This window comes from Saccopteryx bilineata, chromosome 6 (genome assembly GCF_036850765.1).
Source record: "Saccopteryx bilineata isolate mSacBil1 chromosome 6, mSacBil1_pri_phased_curated, whole genome shotgun sequence".
Lineage (NCBI taxonomy): Eukaryota > Metazoa > Chordata > Mammalia > Chiroptera > Emballonuridae > Saccopteryx > Saccopteryx bilineata.
This window is the reverse complement of record NC_089495.1, coordinates 94,779,461-94,803,173: the sequence shown is the minus strand read 5'-3', so window position 1 is coordinate 94,803,173 and position 23,713 is coordinate 94,779,461. Positions and strand designations below refer to the sequence as shown.

The window sequence follows — 23,713 nt, the reverse complement described above, 5'->3', positions numbered from 1 at the left end:
GGTGCATGAAAGCATTTAACATTCAATCATTAGATTTCACTGCACCCATCTGCTCCCAGGAAATATAATTGGAAATTTGATTCATGGACCTTTAGTTGCCATTTTGGACCACAGTTTCAAAATCTGTGTGTTCAAGTTGGACATTTGAAGTTAATCTGATAAGAGCCATATTTGGTACACTTTTAACCTACTTATGTTTTGAACAAAATTTGAAGAAAGAAAATCATGCTTAATGAGTTGATGTATATTTGACAAAGAGTCAGCATAGTTATTTAATCTTAAGTCTGGTTAAAGTAACTAATGTTCAACTTCATCAAGGTTTCGATTAATTAGAAGGACTGCTAGAATTTTTACTATTATTTTGTGCATGAATACATGCTTCAAATTAATTATTCTCTGGGCCCATATTACAGTACACTTATACTTACCACATCCAGTTATACTAAAATTATATATCTTGACATAAAGAAAAAAGTGATATTGATATTTCAGGTGGTTATCCTCAGTTTCCAAATTTTGGCACCCTCCAGTATGATACACAGAACCTCCGTAAAGTATTTCTTATATCTTCACTCAGAATGGTGATGTATGATTAAATATATATCTAACACAAAATGTACATTATGTAAATTGCCATGATTTCTTGTTAGCATTTGTGTATTGCTCTGCTCACTGAAGTTCATGTAACCTGGAAAAGAGTCAGGATTAGACAAGTTTCTTCAGACTAAGACATCAAATTTTTAAAAGATTTAAGTGGTGATAAACCAGATGCACATAATTTAACCTTATAATCCCATTTCACAGTTTTTCCAAATACTTAAAAACATTTTAAGTATGAAGCTGATTATTTTTACAGCATACCTTTATTAATATAATTCAGAGCTTCCTTATTTACAAGCCAGTGCTGTTAATCTAATCTAGTATTTTAAATCAACAAACTGAAAAAGTAGAATCCATCTAAGGCTTAATTGAGAAAAAAGGTTTCTTTCTAAAGCTTTTTAATGTGTTTTTATTGACATTATATCAAAAACACATAGCACAGGTAAATGATGTAACTGTTTCAATATTATGCTACTTCCATTTTGGTATGAAGTACTTATTTTTCAAATTTCTCATACCTCTACCATAATCTTATAAAAGCCAAATAAGGCCATGTATCTGCCCTTTACAGATCCTCCTTTCAGTATCATCTCAGTTGCAAGGTTTGCTGTCATTTAACATATAAAATTATTTTACATGCACTCATCTCTTTTTTTTAATGAATAGAGGCAATATAGAATAATGTAATAATGTGTCATGGTTTTCATTTTACTTATTTATTGGTTCTGCCGTAATAGACGGAGAGCTTATTGTTATTGCTTTCAGCTTGAGCTATTTATGAGCTGTGCTGCTGGGTGCTCCGTTTCATATTCGTGATGCTCTGTCCTCTCAAGAAAGAGGGTATCAGGATCCTTAAATCAAATTAGACTTAGGGAAGAGTTTTATACTTTGTCATTTTATATATTAAGTGTGTAGCTTTTATAAACTACCTGACTCTGCTTGAATAAACTCATGCTCCTTCACAAAGAGGAAAACCTATTTTTTCAACTCTATATGACAGCCAGATTCCCTGTTTTGAAAAGAAGAAAAGAAAAAACAGGCTACCAGAGAAGAGAACAATTCTGCTTTTCATTTCTTTTCCAGGAAAATGATATACTTTGTGTTTTATATTCATATAAAAATATGCCTAATGCTACAATAAGGAAGAAACATAATATTTTTAATAAAAATATAGAATTATATAATCTATAAAGAAGATTTCTTCAAGAACAACTGAGGTATAAATATATAAGATTTTAAATCTTAGATTTTATTTTATTTTATTATTATTATTATTATTGCTTTGTGTCAGATATTCCAAAGATGAAGTTATTCCACTGACACTGTGCCTCTAGCCCTGTGTAGCTGAGATCCAGGCACTGCTAGTCCGGGCTAGTCTAGTGCCTTCTGGATATCCACCTCTGTATCATTGAATTGGGAATTTGTACTCAGCCTCCAGGGATGACTTGGCTACACTTTACTGTAGGGTCAGTTACTCCTTTCCTGTTTGATTTGAGCAAGTCAATAGTTTCTCTAGAAAAGATTTTACTATTGGGAAAAACAACAATTACAAAACAAAATGATACACAAAAATACAAGCTTCCACATTAAAAGAATTTTATGATTTTTTCTTTATATGTGTCTCTACGTCTCTTCCTTTTTTTAATTTGTTAAAATAAGTGATTATTTTCCCCCCAAAATTTAAAGAAGAATTCTTAGTGCAAAAACTACTGAAAACACATACCTTAAAAACATCTGCTATGTTGTACAAATTCATTGCATACTGTGAACTGAAAATAGAAATAAATTGCATTTAAAAAGTTATAATAGTTTATAATTTATTAGAGATAGCTATTGCTAACCTTTTGTTGTTCAGATCTGCCATCCCTTCTCTAATTATAAAACCTAAGGAATTTAGACCTGAACTGGCTTAAGGGTATTTTAACCTTGATTTATTCCACTTAGTATTATTACTAACATTTTTCTTTTTACTAAAAAAGTAGTAATATGTTTAATTTCAAGTACAGTTCCAACTTGTCCTTGCTGTGATTGGTAGTACTTAACATATATAGCAAAACGTCATTCACAAATATGAAAGGTTATACAAAATATGTCTGTATATAAAGGTTTTGAATAAAGGATTGTGAACCCGTGTATCTTTACATTTCTTTTTGTGCATGTGTGTGCGCCCCTACACACAAGCTAGAATTTTTTTGTTTTGGGTTTTTGGGTTGTTGTTTTTTTTTTACAAAAAGTGTATGTGAAACGTAATATATCAAGCTTTTTGCTTGAAGTTATATACGTGTATCATAAACATTTTCCCATGTCAGTGACATAGTTTCATATTATCTCCTTTTCCTCTTCTTAACAATGGTGGGATTCTGACTCAGTTAATCTCTTATTGACAGATTCTTTACACTGCGATTCTATTCTCCTGCTTCTTGGTTTTTAAAAATACTAGCTTTTCAGTCCAAAGCAAGTTGCTTAACTTTTTGTTTTGTTTTCTCATCCAGATGTAATAATATTTGTTACTCATAAGGCTGTCATAAAAGTTAAAGGTGAAAGATGATAATGCAGATAAAGAATATATGATACTATATGTTGAATAAATATTAAAACATTATTGTTGTTAACAGCAAATTGCATAAAATATTCTGAAGCAGTTAAACTTCAGGCGACAGATATGCAGACATATTCTCTGTGAAAACAATATTTCAGTTAGTGGAAATGTTAGTAATTATATAAGAGTATAATTCTATTCCAGTGTATTTATGATTATAAAGCAGTAATTTTACTGGGATGCTAATTATTTTATTGCAAATTTTCATTTAATATCTCTAAAACGTTACTGGTCACTTTTGTTTTAATGTTAAATAGGTGTTTTGAAAAGAAACCAATTTTTGATAGACTATCTTGCAAACATTGGTTTCCAGATATCTTAAATTTCTTAAACTACCAAAATAAACTCTGACGTGGACAGATGTTGTGAAGTCTTTCATAAGAACCATGCTTTTTAGGCAAGGAGACCTTGAGATGTCTTTACAATGAATTGTACAGCATGAATACCAGAGAGTTAGAGACATATCATAGCACCTTGTTTCATTTACACTTCTTTTCATGTGAGAAAACTGCAGCACAGAAATGTTACCCAGGTATCTAGTGCTACCTAGAAACAGAGAACTAATGTCTTCTGACACAGAGTTTAGGTACTTCACTCCAATACCAGCTGGGATATCATGTTGTACATGCATCTCTATTGTGGTATCTATGGAGTACAGAAAGATTTTATAGCATGAAAAATTGTTGCTATGAAGTATTGCAATGTAGTTCTTGAACTGTAGGTACATTTGGAAGGGAATTATTTAAGGCCTCTACATGTTAAACATCAAAAACTCTGCTGAGACCAATGTACTACACACTACCACAGGGTCTTTCAATTGGGAAACCAGAAGTAATTTTAAGAGGTTTTATAATTTGATCTTGTATAATGAAAATATTTCCAAATTTCAGAGACTCCAGAAGCAGCTCAGGATTTTCAGATTTGATATAGAACTAGATTTTATTCTTTTATTTTAACCAAAAATTTTCAGTAAACCTCATTGCTTTTGGGGGTTTAATCTAATTAATAACTGAACAGTTATAGGAACAAACCCATGCAAAGGGGTGTGAACTGCTATTAGAACTCTGTAGGAAACATTGATTAGCAATTAAAATAAAAATAATAAATCTGTAAAATACATGAGACAGTGATAAATAAAACAGAAGAGAAAGCAAATCACAATACAAACAAAAGCAAGATGAACCACATTGTACTTACAGGCTTTTTTATTTTAAAAACTGCAAAATTTTGAGTCAAAGGAACTTGTTTATATAGTTTACTCATATCTAGACTGCCAGCTAGTCTTTTATGAATTCCACAAGCTTTGTTTTTCCATCCACAAAATAGAAATAATTATGATATTCCAAGCTGCTGAGGTGGAAAGGAAGAGTTGAAATAGTGAAGTATAGTGACAAGATCACCCTGTAAAATATGTTAGGAAGATCATGAGGCAAAAGTCCAAGAACTGAAGAGTTTTTTCTTCTGGGAAAAACTGGGTTACTTTTGTTTTAAGTACACTCCAAAGGAACTTGTCATGTACTTCAGGAAACTTCATGAGCCTAAGTGCATTTTGTTTTCAGGAGTTTCCATGAAGGTACTGTTCCCCTGATGGTACCATTCCCACAATTTTAAGTAGTTTGGAACTGAATATAAACATGCTACAAAACACTGAAATCCACTTTAAAAAATGTGAAGAGTTTTTTAAATCAGGCACCTTTCAAATGCATACTCTTTGAAGAAAGTTTACACACAATGAAAATGACTTGTGATTTTTCTAAACGGTGACCAAATTAAGCATAGTGTATATATTAAAATGTTTCATTAGCATTTTATCTACAGGAGTAAGGAGAGTAAAAATTTTAATGATATAGTTATGAACTGAGAGTCAGTCTTTAATCCCAGAAGCATGTACTTTTTCTAGTAAGGAACAGATAGTAAATATATTAGGGTTTGTGGCCCATACAGTCTCTGCCACAACTACTCAACTCTGCCATTGAAGCCTGAAAGCAGCTATTGACAGTGTGTAAATGAAAGCATATGGGTGAGTTCCAATAAAACTTTATTTTCAAAAACAGATAGTGGGTCACGGGCCAGATTTCTCCAACTACTTTGTAAAGAATTACTAAACCTTAACAATATCTCTAATTTTTTCCATTTGTGTTATTGTAAGGAAAGAAAAAAAAAGTGTACCACGTAGATTATAAACAGTTTCTAATAAAAGCAAAGTGATTGCAATGTCAAAACTAGAGATCTAAGAATACAGGCCTATTGTTTCCTGAAGTGATTGTCTAGGTAAGATTGCTTCTTTCATAAGAAGAGAAAAATTCTTAGAATTAAATTCTCCAAGAAAGAAAGAGCTGGGGTGCTTGAATTAGCTATTAAGTGACAGTGTGATAACGAGAAAAAAGATATTTCATTTCACTTTGTGCTAATGTTTCATTAAAAATATGTTAATGTTAGTAAAGACACTTAACTTTGTTTTAATTTGGGGTATGAACACCAACCTAAAAGAGACTATTATCATAGAATCATACATTTTAAATGTGATACTTATTCTTATATTTCAGAGGGAAAATGATATATATTCTGGTAATCTAATATTCATAGATTTGATGAGTAATTACTTTTTTCCCCTCAAATTTAAGAATACTCTTTCTTTTGTATTAGTCATTTCTAAGGACAGCTCTTCTAAACTCTTACATATTATCTCTTAAATTTCCATAATTGTACTCTCAAATTACTCCTTTCTTTTCAAACCAGAAATTTAAATACAATGGGTAAATTATTTTGGAAATTTAACTTTTTATATAATTTTTGTTTTTGACATTTTTTTTTGGAAAGGATTAGTAAATTATCTTTGAAACCCATACAAATTTTTTCCAAAATATTTACTAATTATTGTAAAATATATTGATTGTTTAGCTGGTTGGCTAAAATGTTGCTTATAATTATAAAGAGTTAAAAATTCTCTGTGCTTATCAAGAGTTAGTGGGGGAAAAATTAGAAAGGTGTTATATCATTGGATTTCACCTTAAATTCCTTCTATTTTTTTCTCCTATTAGGAATTGGAATGCATCTATTATACAGGTGAACAGTTGAAAGGCTGATGCAAAATCAGACAAGAAACTGATCTTAGTGATCATTTTATTCTTTCATTTGTAAAATGTAACTCATTATGCATATAATTGACTTTATCTTCTGATTAACAATTTAGTATTTTGAGGAACAAGACTGATGATTATGTTTACCAAATCATTGCTTTCATAGTTTCTAGTCTGTGTATTGTGAAAAAATAAACTGATGAAATAAGTAATAGACATAAAGTCTGTTTCACCTTTTAAATTAATTATTTAAATAAGTTACATAATGATTAACTAAATGTAATACATTACATTTCTTTTGCACTTCAAGAGGTAAGTTGTTCTTCAGAAGTGCCTATTTTGAAAATTTATATTGCCTATAATGATGGTAAGTAATCATACTGTTAAGCCTACTGCATGCATTAGAATACTTTATAATAAATGGCCATTAGTACCTTTTTATGTTATTGACCAAAGGAAATACAGACACACACACATACGCACGCATGTGCACACACAACCACACACACACACACACACACAATGTTTAGCATATTAAATCATTTAATATGAAATTATAAAAAGGTGAAAGTGCAGACTCTCAAAGAGTGGTTATTAGTGCAATAGTAGATAGTTTTTGCTTAGCATGTGACAATAATTTTTAAAAGTGTTTCAAGGCAAGTTACATTAATTTCTTATTAACTTATTTCTGAAAATATGAGCATGGATGATTATTTCTTTGTGTTTCTCAGACAGTACAGTAACTGGCTGATCTTGCAGTCTCAGGCAAGAGTGATTATTCTACAGTGAATCGGGCATAAAATGGGCAACTCTATGAAAGTCTATTAGCTGTAATTTGTTTTAAAAAATGTAGACAGTAACACTACTGTGTCTCCTAGGGAAATAAGAAAAATGAGTACTAAATATCAATAATACTGTTTTGTAGAGCCCAATATAGGACAGCATCCTCCAAATCGCCTAGCACAGAATGAACACAATAACACTATTTACGTAATTTAGATTCAGTGCACTATAGTTTCAGAGCATGTGTAAACTAACTCAATAAATTAGAGTAAAAACTGGCTTGAATTTAGATATTCAATTTGTAAGAATTTTCTATCCTAATTAACATGTTTCTTAAATATAATTATTTTTAAAAATGTATCTCAGATGACCCAGCATTTACAGTTATAATAAGTAAAATCACATGTCACCAATTTGTCCCCCTTTATTTTCTCTTTCTTTTCATATGTCAAGAATTCTAGAAGTTCAGACCTGTAACAAATTTTCATTGGCTACATATAATTTTTGTGTTTTTAGTCTTGAAGTTTCAATTGCAGAGAATTCAGCTTTAGATTTTCCCTCCATGCAAAAAATTCTTTAGTATTCTTAATAGAGATGGAAAAGAGCACAGTAGGAGGAGAGTCTCCTATGATGAAATATCTGGCTGAGAGATGGCAAAATACTCCTCTTCCACACCATCACCACTGGAAGAAAAACAGAAGACTGGTTATTGGACACATTTAAGATGGAGTGGCTGGCCTCATTGGAAAGAGTGCATTAATCAGGGAGGTAGAATTCAGCAAGCAGGGAGTAAGTTTGGATATTTATCAGAAGACATCAACTTGGCATAATACCTTGTCATTGCCGATAAGAAAGCGCATCTAACATTCAGTGGCACTCTGGTGGCTTTTGCACTCTAAGTTTCAGCAAAAATAGATGGGGATGGATCAGTATTGTGCAGTATTCTCTATTTTTTGTGTTTTTATAGAATACAAATAGCACTCATCTTACCTTTTATCTCAATTTTCTTCTTTCAAAGATGACTTTTTTTCAATATTCATAAATTGTATAATCAAATTCTGGCACAGAAAGTATTATTAAAGTTATCAGTGTCATTTATAGAAAAGTTAACATTAGTCAGAGATTTTAATAGGCAGCAAGATCATACAGATGGCCAATAGACATAGGAAAAGAGGCTCAACTTGCCAATTATCAGGGGAATGCAAATTGAAATCACCTTAAGATATCACCTCACGGCTGTCAATTGACTAACATCAGGAAATCACCAAACAAGTGTTGGCAGTGGTATGGAGAAAAGGGAACCCTCTGCACTGTTGTTTGGAATGCAGATTGGTGCAGCCATTAAGAAAAACAGAATGGAGTTTCCTCAAAAATTTAAAATGGATTTATGACCCAGCAATTCCACTTCTGGGAATAAATCCAAAGAAACCCGAAACACTAATTCAAAAGAATATATGCACCCTTCTGTTCATTGCAATGTGATTTGTAATAGCCAAGACATGGAAGTAGCCCAAGTTTCCATCAACAGATGAGTGGATAAAAAAGCTGTGGTACATTTACACGATGGAATACTCCTTGGCCATAAAAAAGGAAATCTTCCCTTTTGCAACAGCCTGGATGGAGCTAGCTAGGGAATATTATGCTAAGTGAAATAAACCAGGCAGAGAAAGACAAATACCATATTATTTTACTTATATGTGGAATCTCATGAACAAAATTAACAAACTCACTGATATAGAGAACAAGCTGTCAGAAAGAAGGAGGATTGGGAGATTTGGTGAAAAAGATGAAGGGATTAATCTAAACGAGAAAAACAGACATGAACAACATATGGTGATTGCCAGAGGAGAACGGGGGTGGGGAAGGTGGAAGAGAGCAAAGGGGGGATAAATGGTAGCAGAACGAGAGCTGACTTTGAGTAGTGAGTGCACATGCAGTATGCTTATGATTTAGCACAGAGTTGTGTACTTAAACCTGTATGGTTTTATTAACCAATGTCACCCCAATATCTTCAATAAGAACAAGAAAAAAACTAATCTATTGTAAGTCATCCTAATTGAACAGTAGACTTAAAATTCTTGCTTGAAGATGTGGCATTGTTGTGCTCCCCATTTAAAATTTAAAATAGCTCTAGCTTTTGTTGGATGTGGTTTTATTGTGCCTTCAGTAACAAAATACAAATGTCGAGCACACTATATGTGTATGGAATATATTATTTTGAAAATCACTGATAAATACAGTTATAGCCATAACTTAGGCACTTTTAAAATTCAAAAAAGCCATAGGTGCTGTCAGATAACTTTATAAGTGGTGGCTTAAAATACCGTTGCCTACTTCAGCAATGTAGAAGGAACCACACCATATATTGTGTTGAAGGCAAAGCTAGCAGAAGCAATGTCGGTATGAAAAGGCTTACAATAAATTATGCACCTTTTTAATACTCCCTTGTGTTTAGTCCGCTACAAAAAGAATGCTTGTTATTAATGCGAAAAACAGTACCTTCAAATGAAGGGGAAAGTTCAACTTGTTTTGTTTCATTTTCCACCCAATGGCATCAATATTTGCAATCACTCGGGTGTCCCTAATTCAAAGAAATTTTAAAAATTCCGTTCCTCCAGATGTTTCTTTTTTTTAGATTTTTAAAATTAATTTTAATGAGTTAACATTAATAAATCAAGGTGCATGTGTTCAGAGAAAACATTTCTACATTATTTTGACATTTGATTATGTTGCATACCCATCACCCAAAGTCAAATTGTCTTCTGTCACCTTCTATCTGGTTTTCTTTGTGCCCCTCCCCTCCTCCCTCTTCCTTCTTCCCCCCCACCCAAACCACCACACTCTTGTCCATGTCCCTTAGATTCGTTTTTATGTCCCACCTATGTATGGAATCATGCAGTTCTTAGTTTTTGAATTAAGTATATCAGATGTTTCTAAAACTTGGTGCCAAATGTTGCCTCTTTCCTGCATCAGTGTCTAATCTATTATCAATCTTATTAATTGTGAGTTGTTTTTTTAATTTCAAATATTGTAGTTTTTCTTTTTGGAAGTTTCATTTGGGTCTTTTTTGTCTTCTACTTCTCTCTTACACTCTTGAGATTTTTAAGATGACACAGCGGAGGTACTTTAGGCTCAAAATTTAAAGAGACATTTATTCTCGGGAGAATACTTTTACATTCTTGCTCATATTTTTTAACATTTCTAATAGATCTTTAAAATCCTTATTGGTTATTTCCATCATCCATTTCATTCCTGGGTCTACTTTTATTGATGGATTTTCTCCTAGGTGGGAGTTATATATTCCTGGTTAATTGTATGCTTTGCAATTCCTGATTGTATCTTAGATACTGTGAATTTTACATTGTTCAAAGCTGGATTTTAAAATATTGCTTCTGATTTGAGATAAATATATGTTATGGAATGAGTATATCCATTGGGCCACCTGCTCAAAAGGTATCTTCCTAAATGAAGAAACAGACATAGAAAGGCAAAAGAAAAAAAAAACAGCAACAAAATATCAAGAATGCCAGCAGTTTATAAACATTGCCTCCTAGGTTTTCACACCAATGATTTTGTCAATGCCAAAATTCTTCTCTCTGCACGAAATTTCCTAATTGTCCCATGACTCCATAAAGGGAAATATAAGATAATACTGGCTAAATAACACCAAGATACTGTATATATTTATCACATAGGGATTGAACTGATTCAATTTTGAATCCTAACATTTACTTAAATTGTATTTATGATGATGAAAACTAACCATAGAATCTAGTTTCCTATGCTTACCTTATTCTCTCTTCCTTTTGCAGGAAACACTTGGAGACTAATATTCTGACATTTTTTCATAGAAATTCATTCAAAACTATATTCAGAATAATGAAAGCTTTATTTTTCTCATCCCAGACTTCTCATTTTTGAGAAATCCAAGTATTGTTTTAAAACACCAGATTTTTATTCAGTTATCATGCTTTTGCAATTATTACTGTGTGCATTTAGTTCTTTAAGAAAATTAAAACATAAAACAGGATTTCTATAATATGACTAAGAAATTTTTCTAATTATTTCATATTAAACATCAATCCACACATTTTTAGATAGTATTATCCTAATTTTACCCCAAAGTTGTAAAATCATTTTGATAAAATTTTGCATACACCTTTGGTGCATCTGAGATGCTAATCATTTCATTGTCTTTAGAGGCTTTACAAAGATTTGCTATTCACTTATTTTCAAATGCAGAATAAACTTTAAAAGGTATTTCTAAAGTTAAAACTTGCCATTTCTCAGGATGGTTCCTAGTTTTCCATGATATAGCAACATTTGTTTCCTGCACTGAAAGGAAAAGCTATTTCTTTGCAGTGAATGAAGACTGAAATCTTTAAGGTATTTGCTTTATGGCTGGGTAAATGGGAACTGCACACAGAAAAACATCCTTGAAGGAAATGAAAACTGAGCTAAATAATTCATATTTAAGGTTCCTGTCTTATAGAGCTGTTACTTGGGTTTGCTAGTGTGGCTAAAGAGATCTTTATATCTTGAATCCATTTGTAGTTTGTCCAAATGAAAATGGGATTTCTACATGGGTTTTAAGAGTTGGTTCAATATAATTTTAAAAGAAAAGTTCACAAACATTTTATTGAGAATATTTATTAAAATAACCTAGTTTTATAATTCCCTATGAAACAGATAGATCCTCAGCATATATGAGATGGATATATTTTTGAAAATACCACTTATTAACATTCAGTAAAATGATCATTTCATTGAGTGTTGAGTTCTATGTATTTTTATTAATGTATGGCATCATGAAACCACCATCACAGATTACTAAATAGTTCTAACACCCTAAAATGCATCCTCATGCTATATCTCTGTACTCAACTTTAACTCCTTGTAATCACTAATCTGTTCTTGTTCATAATAGTTTTTTTTCTTTTTGAGAAGTCTTATAAGTAGAATCATACAGTGTGCAATTTTTTTAAGACTGACGTTTTTCACTCAATATAATGCTTTTGAAATTTATCTCCATTGATTCATCGATACTCCATTTTTATCGTTAGTTATCCATTGTATGTATGTACCACTTGTTATCTTTTCCCCTGTTAGAAGATGTCTAGGCTGATTCCAGTTTTGGAAAAAGAAGTTTCTATAAATATTCATGTGCAAATTTTTGTGTGAGCATAGTTTTTACTTCTTTAAAGTATATACTAAATTGTTGGGTTAATTGGGTCTTTTTTTCTTATAGCTCATGTGTTTGGTATCATGTCTAAGAACTCTGCCTAAATTCAGGTCACAAAGATTTTCTGCTAGGTTTTCATCAAAAGTTTTATAATTTTATGTTTCACACTCAGATCTGTGATCTACTTTGAGGATTATTTTTTTGTCCATGCATTTTTTAAGTAAAGTATGAGGAATAGGTTCAGGATTGTTTCTTTTGAATTATCTGTTGAATTGCTTTTTGAGACTGTCAGAAATCAATCGAGCATATCTGTGGGGATTTTTTCTGGACAGTCTCTTCTGTTCCATTGATCTATGTGCCTTTTCCATCAACGATACTACTTGGTCTTGATAGTGTTGCTTCATAGTACGCTTAAAGTAAGGTAGTGTAACTCCAACTTTAGTCTTCTTTTTAAAAATTATTTTGGCTATACAGTTTGTTCCTTTGCTTTCCATATACATTTAGAGCACTTTTGTCTATATCTACAGAAAATCATTCTGGGAATTTGAATAGAATTACTTTACATGTATAGATTATTTAAGAAGCATTGATATCTTTATCATGTAATGTCTTTCAATGATTAACTTATCTCTCCATTTTTATAAGCTTTTTTGATTTATTCAATCAGTTTTTGTAATGTTTATAATACAAAATCTATACTTGTTTTTAAATAAGTAGATATACTTATATACTTGTTATTTGATAAGTATTTAATTTTTAGGGAGCTATTATAAATGTATTACTTTTGAAATATTAATCTCTAAATGTTTATTGCTAGAATATAGAAATATAATTGATTTTTCTGTGAGATCTTGAATGTGGCAACATTGCCTAATTTAGTTATTAGATCTAAGATGTTTTGATTCTTACCTATTTTCTATCTACACAATATTTTCTGTGAATACAATAACATTCTTTGTAATTTTTTTCTTTTCTAATTTGTGTGTGCTTTATTTTTCTTGCCTTATTGAACATATTAGGATTTTCAGTAGAATGATTAATAGAAGTGGTGAATTTTTTTGTCTTTCACCAGTATTACATGAGTTATACCTTTTATTAGATGCCCTTTATAAAACTGAAATTTTCTTTCATTCTTATTTGTTGAGAATTTTATTATTAATAGATATTGAATTTGTCAAATGCTTGATATATTTTCTAAATTTTAATTTTTACTATTTTAATATTTTAAAAAACTATTTATATTCTTTTTACTATCCATTTTCAGTTCAACTTGAGGCACACAGAAGTGGCTATATCAGATTACTCTGCTTTTACAAATAAAGAGCTTTCTCAGTTTTAGGCAACTTGGTTCAGTTTTAGTAGGTTCTCCCTTTCCACTTTCTCAGAGATAATTATTTTAAAATCATGGTGTGTTTTTCATAGTTCTAAGAGAATGGCATATTTAATATTAACTACCGCTGATAAAATTTCTGATTTTGAATATAATTTATAAATTTACAACAATGCTGAGTACTAGTAGAAAAAAGCATAAAGGCACATAAAAAACATTCATATCCACTTTGTGTGTGTATTTCTTTGTCTTTTTTGTACAAAAAAAGCAAAGAATATTTACATTTTTATTATCTTTATTATAGAAAATAATAAGAAACTAAAAAAGTTAAAATAGGATGGCACACTTAGTTTTATAAGTAAGTTCAGGTCTTTTATATTATGAGCAAATGATCAGTTACAAAAAACGAAAACCTGGTTATTTTATTCCTTCTTTTAAAATAGGTTTAAAAATATTTAAAGTATCTACTTTAGAACTTTTCTGCAATTACCTACTAATTCAGGATACACATTTTTATGTTAAATAATGTTTTAAAAATAATTGTTAAAACTGTGTTCAAGTTAAGTTTAAGGGAAAACAGTTTAGTGATTGTGTGGAAGAAGATAATGTTTTCGGGATTTATAAATATTCACATTTAATTACTCTGCTGATACTTAAAAAACTGAAGGTGTGTGACCTCAATTTTACAGCCTTCTTATATAAAAAAGGTAGTTTATCAATGTACTAGGTAGAACTCAATATTTAGAGTACCATGTTAGAAAATATCTGAAAGCCTTTGTATTTCTAAATGAAAATGTTGTGGTACCTATGGCTATTTTTCTCTGTTTTTCATTTTTTATGCAAATACTGTAATTTTATAGTCAGGTTATTTTAAATGAGTTTTCTGTTACCCTTGGAGCCCAGATAATGAAGCCAGTGTGGTTTTTAAAAATAGTTAATTATTATATATTTGTTAAAGCCAAATGGCTATTTCATTATGATAATTACAAACACACCACATAATTTCTCCCATTCCTGTCTTTTTTAATGGATGAATGCAGACATTAGTAGTAAACTTCTGATAATGTGCTATTAATTAAGTTGCAAATTTTTAAATTTTTATACTTGTTCTTTGTGAAATTCTAAAGTAATAAACCAATGTCTTCCTCTTTTTTGCATTTTTAACTTGGTTTCTCATTCTTCCTCTTTTATATATATTTTGGGTTTTTTTCTCCTTTTCTATTGTTTCTCACATTTCTCATTGCTGTTATTTTATTTCTCCTTCTTTCCCTTCAAATTTCTTTTTTTTTTCTTTTTTTTTGGTCAAACAGTTATTTGCTAGCATTACTATCTCCCAAAATTCATCAGACACTGCTACATACATAAAAACATACATATACATACATGATTTTGCACATACACATATTTAAAAACAGCTTTTCACTCAATGAGAAAAATGTATTTTATTTTTCAGTTTAAGGCTCTTATTTTATTAAAACTTCTTAATATTTAATAATTTGCAAACATTTTTAGATGTCCTGGTTAGAACAGAGAAAGGAAAGTTTTCCCAGTGTGTCTCTTGTCAAACTGAGTAGGGATTCACTTCTTATGAGCCTTTAGCTAATTAAAGCCATTAAAACCAAGGGATCACTTATAATGGCACTGATATTTTCTGAGTTTCCATTTTCAGGTTACATTTTATTATCTCCTTCATACCCAAGATATTTTTTATGAAAATTTTAAAATACTCTTCCTTAGCTTTTAACTGATGACAGTATTGCATTGGATACATATTTCTGACCAATTGAAAAGATGAGCTAGATTTTATTATATTAAAGTATGAAATTTCTAAGTAATTATAGGTTTAAAAATGTAAGAACACATTGCAAACATTTTTGCTCCTGGTGTTAGTTTCCACTATTAATTTTATTAGATCTTTAAGTTACACTGAAAAATTGATAGTTTGTCATTTTGAAAAAGAAAAATATGATTCACAGAATCTAGAAAAAAGTAAGCCATGTTAATGGAAATTGCTGCCCACTACTAGTAAAGGCAGATTAGGAGTAAGAAATGAATCTACTTTGTTTATCCTCATCTTTATATTTATTTTGATAAAATTCATTTGAACAACAATACCAGAAGATTATAAATTAAGATATTTTTGAGTGTTCTTTTTCTGTCCCCAAATTTCTAACTGACATTGAAACTTAATGCTTTAAGCTGTTACTCTTAGCATGTTTATTTTTTTCCAGTAATAGTTTGTAAAGTCAAATAATTCAAATTATTACATGGGAAGAAAAAAAGAGTACTGTTAGCTTAAATTAGCCTTATTTATAAGGAAAACACATATTGCACCACAGTAAGCCTTACCTTGGGCCCTCTGCTTCATGACTTGCATGCTCTTGTGCTACTGATACTTGCATGCTGGATGATCTTGTACGAACCCATAGCTGCTTCAGAGAATAATGGTGTGATAGGAATTGATGCAGCGAACAGGAGAACCTTTGTCCTGGAGTCAGCTGCAAGAAGAAGTAATGTGCATGAATGTACAGTATAGGGAGATCTATGAAAGATTTAGTCTCTGTCTCCCAAAAGACTCTGTTCCACGATACAAGGAGAATTCAGTTCTTTTTGGCAGATCTCCACGTCAATTTGGAAGCAGTAAAAGCCACCATGAAAACAAGCCTGGTTTCTCAATGTCTTCACTCTCAATGTTTTAAGTAACATTTTCTTTCTTGTTTTTTTTACTTTGTTTTTCATAACCAGGAAGTAACACTTCTTTTCACGGTGTTGGTTAAGTACAATTTTGGTAGTAGGCATGTAGATGAGAATGAATTATAAGTGTCCATATTAAATATTTATATTTTATTGAATTTTTGGGGATGACATTGGTTATTAAAATTATATTTGTTTCAGGTGTACAATTGTGTAACATCATCTGTATACTGTATTGTGTGTTCATTATCCAAAGTCAAGTTTCCTTACATTACCTTTGTCCCCCTTATATGCTCAAGTACTTCCCACACCATCCTTCCCCTCTGGTAATTTGAAGAAAAAGGCCCATATACTTAATTGAAGAGTGGATGACTTCAAAATGATATTACATCAGGGAAGGCATAGAATCTCAGTACATTACATAATTATGTTAAAAATGGGTATTATTAAATAATTCACACTTTTAATATGGAGAAATTAGGTCATTTTTTTTTACTCATCCCATAATATTCCATCTTAATATCTAAATAATGAAACAACACAGTGTTATCCATCCTGGTGCTAACAGAGAATGCCAGTTATGACAGGCTCATTGTTTACTTTAACAGGTAATTTGTGGACCGGAATCATTTAATTGTTCTGAGTACATAATTACATGTCAGCAATTTCCAATTTAATTAAAATGTACAAATCTGAATATTAAGGGAATTTCTGAATTATTAATCATTTTTCCACTAGGAAATCTTGTTGCTCTGCAGGAGATTTGTCCAGTGTACAACTATACGTATTTTTTTCCTTCTCTTTCACAGACAGACAATTTTCCCGCAGAGCCCAATTACATGGGCAGCAGGCAGCAGTTTGTTCAAAGGTAAGGCCTATTAAATAACTTTCTCAGCTTCCCCATTTGCATTCGTGTCAAAATTGCTTTGCAAGAGACTACACTTCGGGTTCAAACTCATAGAGACAACACTTTCTCTTCTTTTTCTTTATATGTATTTCAGTAGCTCCACGTTTAAGGACCCAGAAAGAGCCAGCCTGAGAGACAGTGGGCACGGGGACAGTGATCAGGCTGACAGTGACCAAGACACTAACAAAGGCTCCTGCTGTGACATGTCTGTTAGGGAGGCACTCAAGATGAAAACTACTTCAACTAAAAGCCAACCACTTGAACAAGGTGAGTGAAGCCTTCCAATGCTTATCAAGTGTAAAGCTTAAGCTATCATTTATAAACCAATTAGTACTAGTGTTGCTGTTTATGACAGTGGAATGGACTATGGGTAATGTATCAAAAGAAACAGCAAAGCCTAAATTTGTCCCAGACAAAAGCAATTATTCAAGTATCTCAGTAACAGCTGAAAAAGGAAGGCCATGAATAATAGTCTTTATAATCTTCTTAAAATGAGAACTTGATCAAAGCCACACTAGATTTGTTCTTATCTTGATGAATCCTCCTTAACTTTTCCTATTTTGCATTTTATTAACAAGGAAAATATGACATAAGTTAGATAGGTATGCACATTTTTTTTTAATTTTTTTTTTATTTTATATATTCATTTTTAGAGAGGAGAGAGAGAGGGAGAGAGAGAGACAGAGAGGAAGAGAGAGGAGAGAGAGAAGGGGGGAGGAGCTGGAAGCATCAACTCCCATATGTGCCCCGACCAGGCAAGCCCAGGGTTTCGAACCGGAAACCTCATCATTTCCAGGTCAATGCTTTATCCACTGCGCCACCAAAGGTCAGGCAAGGTATGCACATTTTAATAGACCAATTCTTAAGATTAAAATTGTAAAGTCAACACTTTCAGGTGAGATGGAAACGTAAATGGAATTGTATAGCTCTTAATATGTCAGTTTATTGGTAGTGTGAATTTTAGTTTTTAAGTAGTTTTTAAAGAGTCAAATAGTAGCTAAGCAAGAATTTTATTTCCATGTTTTGATTTATATCAAAGTCTTCATGGATATCCAATAAGTATGAATTTGTTTACTTGGACAGAGGTAAAAAGAAATACTCCTTAATATTACATATATTCTACAAGTCTAGCTTCCATTTATTCATTTGGTATGCCTTTTAATTAATTCTGATGTTTTCATTGTTTTAATCACAATGAAATATTTTTGAATGATTTACTTACAGAGAATTACATTGCATTCATGTTAAAAATGAGAGATTCTGAGTTTGCTTTTTTTATGTCCAATTATAATGAATGAAAAGCACTGTTTTATAGATTGGATTTCAGAATTACAGATGAAGGTTATATTAGTTAATATATTAGTTCCCAAAATAGAATCAGTATTTAAATATTTAATATTTATCATTTATTTAGTGAGAAACTAAATTTATACTATGTGAACATAACTGCTAAGCCATTTATTAATTGATGATTCATAGGACACATTTTTTCACTGTCTTATCACATATACCTTAGCAGATATAATGCTTACTAACTTTTCTAAGCATATTTAAATTTTAATACAAATATATGTACAAACATATATTCAATACAAAATTAAATAAACATATATATTAACATTTCTGTACTGAGTATAGTTATGCTGGATTTATTTTAAGGTTGACTTCTCCAAAGCCTTCTTTTCTAAGGAGTAAGTGCCAGATAAATAACTTTTTTCTGATCTTTCACCATCTCAATTTTCTGTGTAACAATGCAGTGTTTTTTTAAATTAGTTTTAACTAAAGCTATTTAAATACTTACCTAATATTCACAGTTCCTGCAAATTTGGATGTTTATTTAAAGTGACATAAGTGGTCTTGTGACTATGAGATTTTAGGAATCTTTTAGACACATTTTAAATAATGGGTTGTTGAATCTTCATATGTAAATGAACAACATAAGATAAACCCACCTATGTGTACAATAAAGTAATTAAATAGATAATTTTTTGGCTACTATTTGTAAAGCTGCATAGAATAAGTGAAAAGTTTGCATTTATTGTTATATCTTCTTGGGAAACCTTTATAGTCTAAAAAAAAGAGGTACATTGCTGCTCACATTAATTTCTTTTTACCAGCTAATTGAGCAGTGTATTTGATTGGCATCAGAAAGACCTTTATAAAAAAAGAAAAGTGTTTCATTTATGTTTGAAAATATATATTTTTTTCCAAGTGAGAAGAGGGGACATAGACTCCTGCATGCACCCCAATTGTGATTCACCCAGAAAGCCCCTTACAGAGCAATGTTCTGCTCAGCTGGGGCACCTACTCTGTTGCTCAGCAAGCAAGCTATTTCAGCACCTGAGGTGAGGCCATGGAGCCATTCACAGTGTCTTGTGCCATGGCTGTGGAAGGAGAGGAGAGAAAGAAAGAGAGAAGAGTGATTGGGGAAAGGAGTGCGCCCTCACTGGGAATCAAACCTGGGACTTCCACTCACCAGGCTGACACTCTACTACTGAGCCAACCAGCTGGGGCCAATCTTCAGAGTTTAGGTAGAACTTTTCATGTTAACAATGGCTTTCCTTTGACTATGACTAAGACTTTTTGAGCTTTTATTTTATTAGCTCAAATATTACTTTTTTTCCTCCTCTTTCGTGCCGTTAGTTTATTCCCATATGTTCTGTTCCTGATATTTATTTTTGCTACCAACAGTTTAATCATCTCCAATATACAGCACAAGTATATATTGCCGATTATTTTAGGAAATATATTTGAAAGAGTTTAGTAGTTAATTGATGGTGTGATATATTGCACTACAGCTGAAGATAACTTTACGGATTTTATGTAATAAACCCATCAAAAGTAAAAGGTTATTTTAGTTCCTCGTCATTTGATAAGAAAAAATAATTCTCAAAGAATATACATATTTTCTTTTTATTTAATTGCATTCTTGTGCCATCATTTTTTTTATTAGATTTTCTCTATACTTCTTTCATCAAGTATTATAGATAGGTAGGTAGACAGATTGATAAAATAATCCAAATATTCTATAATTTTTATGGTACTATAGTAGAAAATTAGTTACAAAAGCAAATTATTTAATAAGTTTTGTTTATCAGGAAATGACACATAAAATGGACCAAAATACATTTGATCTTATTTTGCTGAATTTATATTTTATAATAAGAAAAACAGATTTATATCAAGTACTAGAAAAATACATATAGTGCTATTTCTTGAAAGAAGAGTCACAGAGTTTTATGAGCATAAAACTCAAAAAACTCTTAAGTTAATTTAGTTCTTATGCCTCAGAATAGTATTTAATCTTATAATTCTTTAAGAAAATACTGCATTTTTAAAGTCCTATCCTTACATGCTATACTAAAAGCATATAAGTTATATTGATTGCTAGCAATAACTGCTTTTTTTAAAAAAGAATTAATAAGCTTTTCTTAAAATTCAGTAGTTTCTATTAATTCCCAAATAATAAATGTACAGTTTTCATAAATACTGACTGGTGATTTCTTTGAGCTCCTTATAAATACTGAGTGATAGGTCTCAATTTTCCAAGGCTAATGAGTTTTCTTGATGTCTTTATAATTGAATGAAACTAAGTTTCTGAAGCCTGAAGTTAGTGGAATATCACTATACATTATGACTGCTGACAGCTCACACCAGGTATTGCAGTGAAGGAACCAGCCTCCTGAATCTAACTCCTGTGTTGGGTGGCCAGCTCTCAGTTCCTTCTTTATTGATACTCGGGTGTTGCTGTATTCAAATTCTTCTTATTTCTTATTTTATTTGTCATATAATTTCCTTTTTTTTCTACTTAATTTTATGCCTCCCTTGTTCTCTCTTTACTGCTAGAAAATCTGACTTCTTAAATTACAGTCTGAGTTCAATACATTTCACAATGGAATCTTTAATTAAAATCTAATAAAAATAAAATCAATAAAAAGTTGAGAATAATAGAAATTCCAAATGAGCCAGGTTTGCTCCAATGAATTTCAATTTTAAAACTAAATTACATTCTTAAGGTTTGCCTTCTGTCTATCCAGGGGACATTCTAGAAAGCTATAAAAACTAAAGGTAATGGATTTTTTTTTCTTTTTAAGTTATTCTTTAATTTTGCTTGTGCACTCCATAGTCAAAAGAAGATTAGGTTAGTTTAAATGACTGCAGTATTTGTTATATGATTTCAGACTTTGGCTAAGTCCTGAGCCCCACTCCTGTGAGTCTCCCTGAGGCTCTTCTTGTCTACTGCAGTGAGGTTAAAACCACACATTCAGGACTGGAGGTGTGGAGGGCAGAGAGTTATTGGTACAGAAGATGAAGGCACTGAATTTAAACTTGGCCTACTTTGCAATCTCCCCCAGAACTGACCTTGAATAGAAAAGTATTAGGACATTTCTGTTATATTCTTAAGCTTTTGCTCCCTTTTCTGTTCTTTCCTGTGGTTATTGCAGTCTGACCCTCTCAATCAGGAAGTATCTTTCCCCACACCTTCCAATAACGAGCAAATCCACCTCCATAAGCAAGAGCATAAAGGAAGGACATGACTGTCCATCCTCTCGCCAGCCATCTGGTACCTCTGAAGAGAATTTTTACAAGAAGTATTGTTATAAATTTATTAATAGTCAATATATCTCAGGAAAGCAGTGGAAAAGTACTACCATTTATGGGAGCAGGAAGGAACTGTTGAATATTTTTTTCAGAAGGGAGTTATTTACAAAATTTTAAAGGCATTGATGACGCTTTATGATTCACATACATAGCACTTAAGAAATTGTATTATTTACCAAGAATTTGTATTATTTTTAAGCCCTATAAGTTTCTCTCAGGCTGCTTTTATCTAAGAGCAGCTTAATAACTAGTCTCCTTTCCTCCTGTTCAGTCTTTTAAGACTTCCGAAATTTATCTGATTTTCCATTTTACTGGATAAAATGGTCCACACACTGTGAGCAGCTTCAGTTTATTTTTGCTTACCAAGTATTGCAACTGTCCCATAGTGCACCTAACTCTAAAAATTTCAATGATATCTCTTTTTCTCATCTGAAAACATCTGCTCCTAGAAGCCAGCAGCTGGTATCATGAAAATAGAGATTTTTATCACCCAACATTTGTTGTTCATTATAAAACCTTCCTAACAAGAGTTGCATGATTTACTATAGACTCAATGTGATTTTGAGATTCTCTTGCTTTTAGTTAGCACAGCAATAACTTTTACTAAAACATTCCAATTAGGAAATGTCAGGACAGTATTTCCCAACTTCTGAAACTCATATTGCCTCCATCTTGGGGGCAAGGGCACTTCCCCAGGCTTAGCATTCTTGTTATCTCTCAGTCAGACCATACTGCTTTTTTTGTATATGTTTTTCTTATAATGACTATACATTTATATGATTTTATAAATTAAATGTTACTATACTAATATTATGTATGTTTCTATGAAACTAGGAATATGTCTGTAAACTATGAAAAACTAGAGTGGGTATTAGTTCATCTGTTAAGTAAGAATTTAAAGAAAATTATGTTTCTTCCAGAAATTTTCCTATATTTTACTTTATTTATTTATTTTTTTGTATTTTTCTGAAGCTGGAAACGGGAGGCAGTCAGACAGACTCCCACATGCGCCAACCGGGATACTCCCGGCACGCCCACCAGGGGGCGATGCTCTGCCCATCCGGGGCATTTCTCTGTCGTGACCAGAGCCACTCTAGCGCCTGGGGCAGAGGCCAAGGAGCCATCCCCAGCGCCTGGGCCATCTTTGCTCCAATGGAGCCTCGGCTGCGGGAGGGGAAGAGAGAGACAGAGAGGAAGGAGAGGGGGAGGGGGGGAGAAGCAGATGGGTGCCTCTCCTGTGTGCCCTGGCCAGGAATCAAACCTGGGACTTCCGCATGCCAGGCCGACGCTCTACCACTGAGCCAACCGGCCAGGGCCTATATTTTACTTTAATATCATATTCTAATATTGCAGGTTCTCTGGGTTTTTTTTTTTTTTGAAAGCCATAGTGCAAAACATTAGGGTTAGTAGACTTCTTGAAGTATAACTCCCCTATCTTGTAAGTAACAAAAACTGGCAGATTAAATGATTTCCATTGAGTATTCAAGTTTGTGGTAGAGGTAGTACAGGTACTTCAGATCGTCATCACATTTCATTTTCTTATTAGTCAGAAGATGTCTGTAGCAGTGCTTAAGAGTTTGACTCTTCATTTTTTCTCATATTTTAAATGAATATTTTATATTTTCACATACTTTATAGAGAGAGAATAAAAGCTCCAATACGTCACTAAAACATTTCATTTCAGGATCAGACATTGACATGATTGTGTCATTTGTCATCAAGCACAAGGCTATATATATATTTCTTCAACCTGGGCACAATATGCACAGTTCTCCTACTTGTGGGTTCCTGATAATTTCTTAAGTGCAAGGTGGTTAAAAGAAAGGTGGTTCTGGGAGAATTTTTCATTCATTCATTCACTTCTTCCTTCCTTCCTTCATTCATTCACTTAGTTTTTCTTTTAAGGAACAGCTGTGTCATGGATAAAAAAGAGAAA

General features: G+C 31.9%; 1 protein-coding gene across 4 annotated transcripts in view; it reads left to right on the top strand.

The window, feature by feature from the left end:
* PCDH17 (protocadherin 17) overlaps nt 1–23,713 on the top strand; it is a 93,378-nt gene that overhangs the window by 17,812 nt on the left and 51,853 nt on the right. For 3 of the 4 annotated variants that reach the window (XM_066234621.1, XM_066234623.1, XM_066234625.1), the window contains exons 2-3: nt 17,078–17,136; nt 17,270–17,442. In XM_066234621.1, the coding sequence (XP_066090718.1) occupies nt 17,078–17,136; nt 17,270–17,442 (232 nt within the window). The remainder of the gene's footprint in view (nt 1–17,077; nt 17,137–17,269; nt 17,443–23,713) is intronic. The other variant, XM_066234622.1, reaches the window with a different exon arrangement.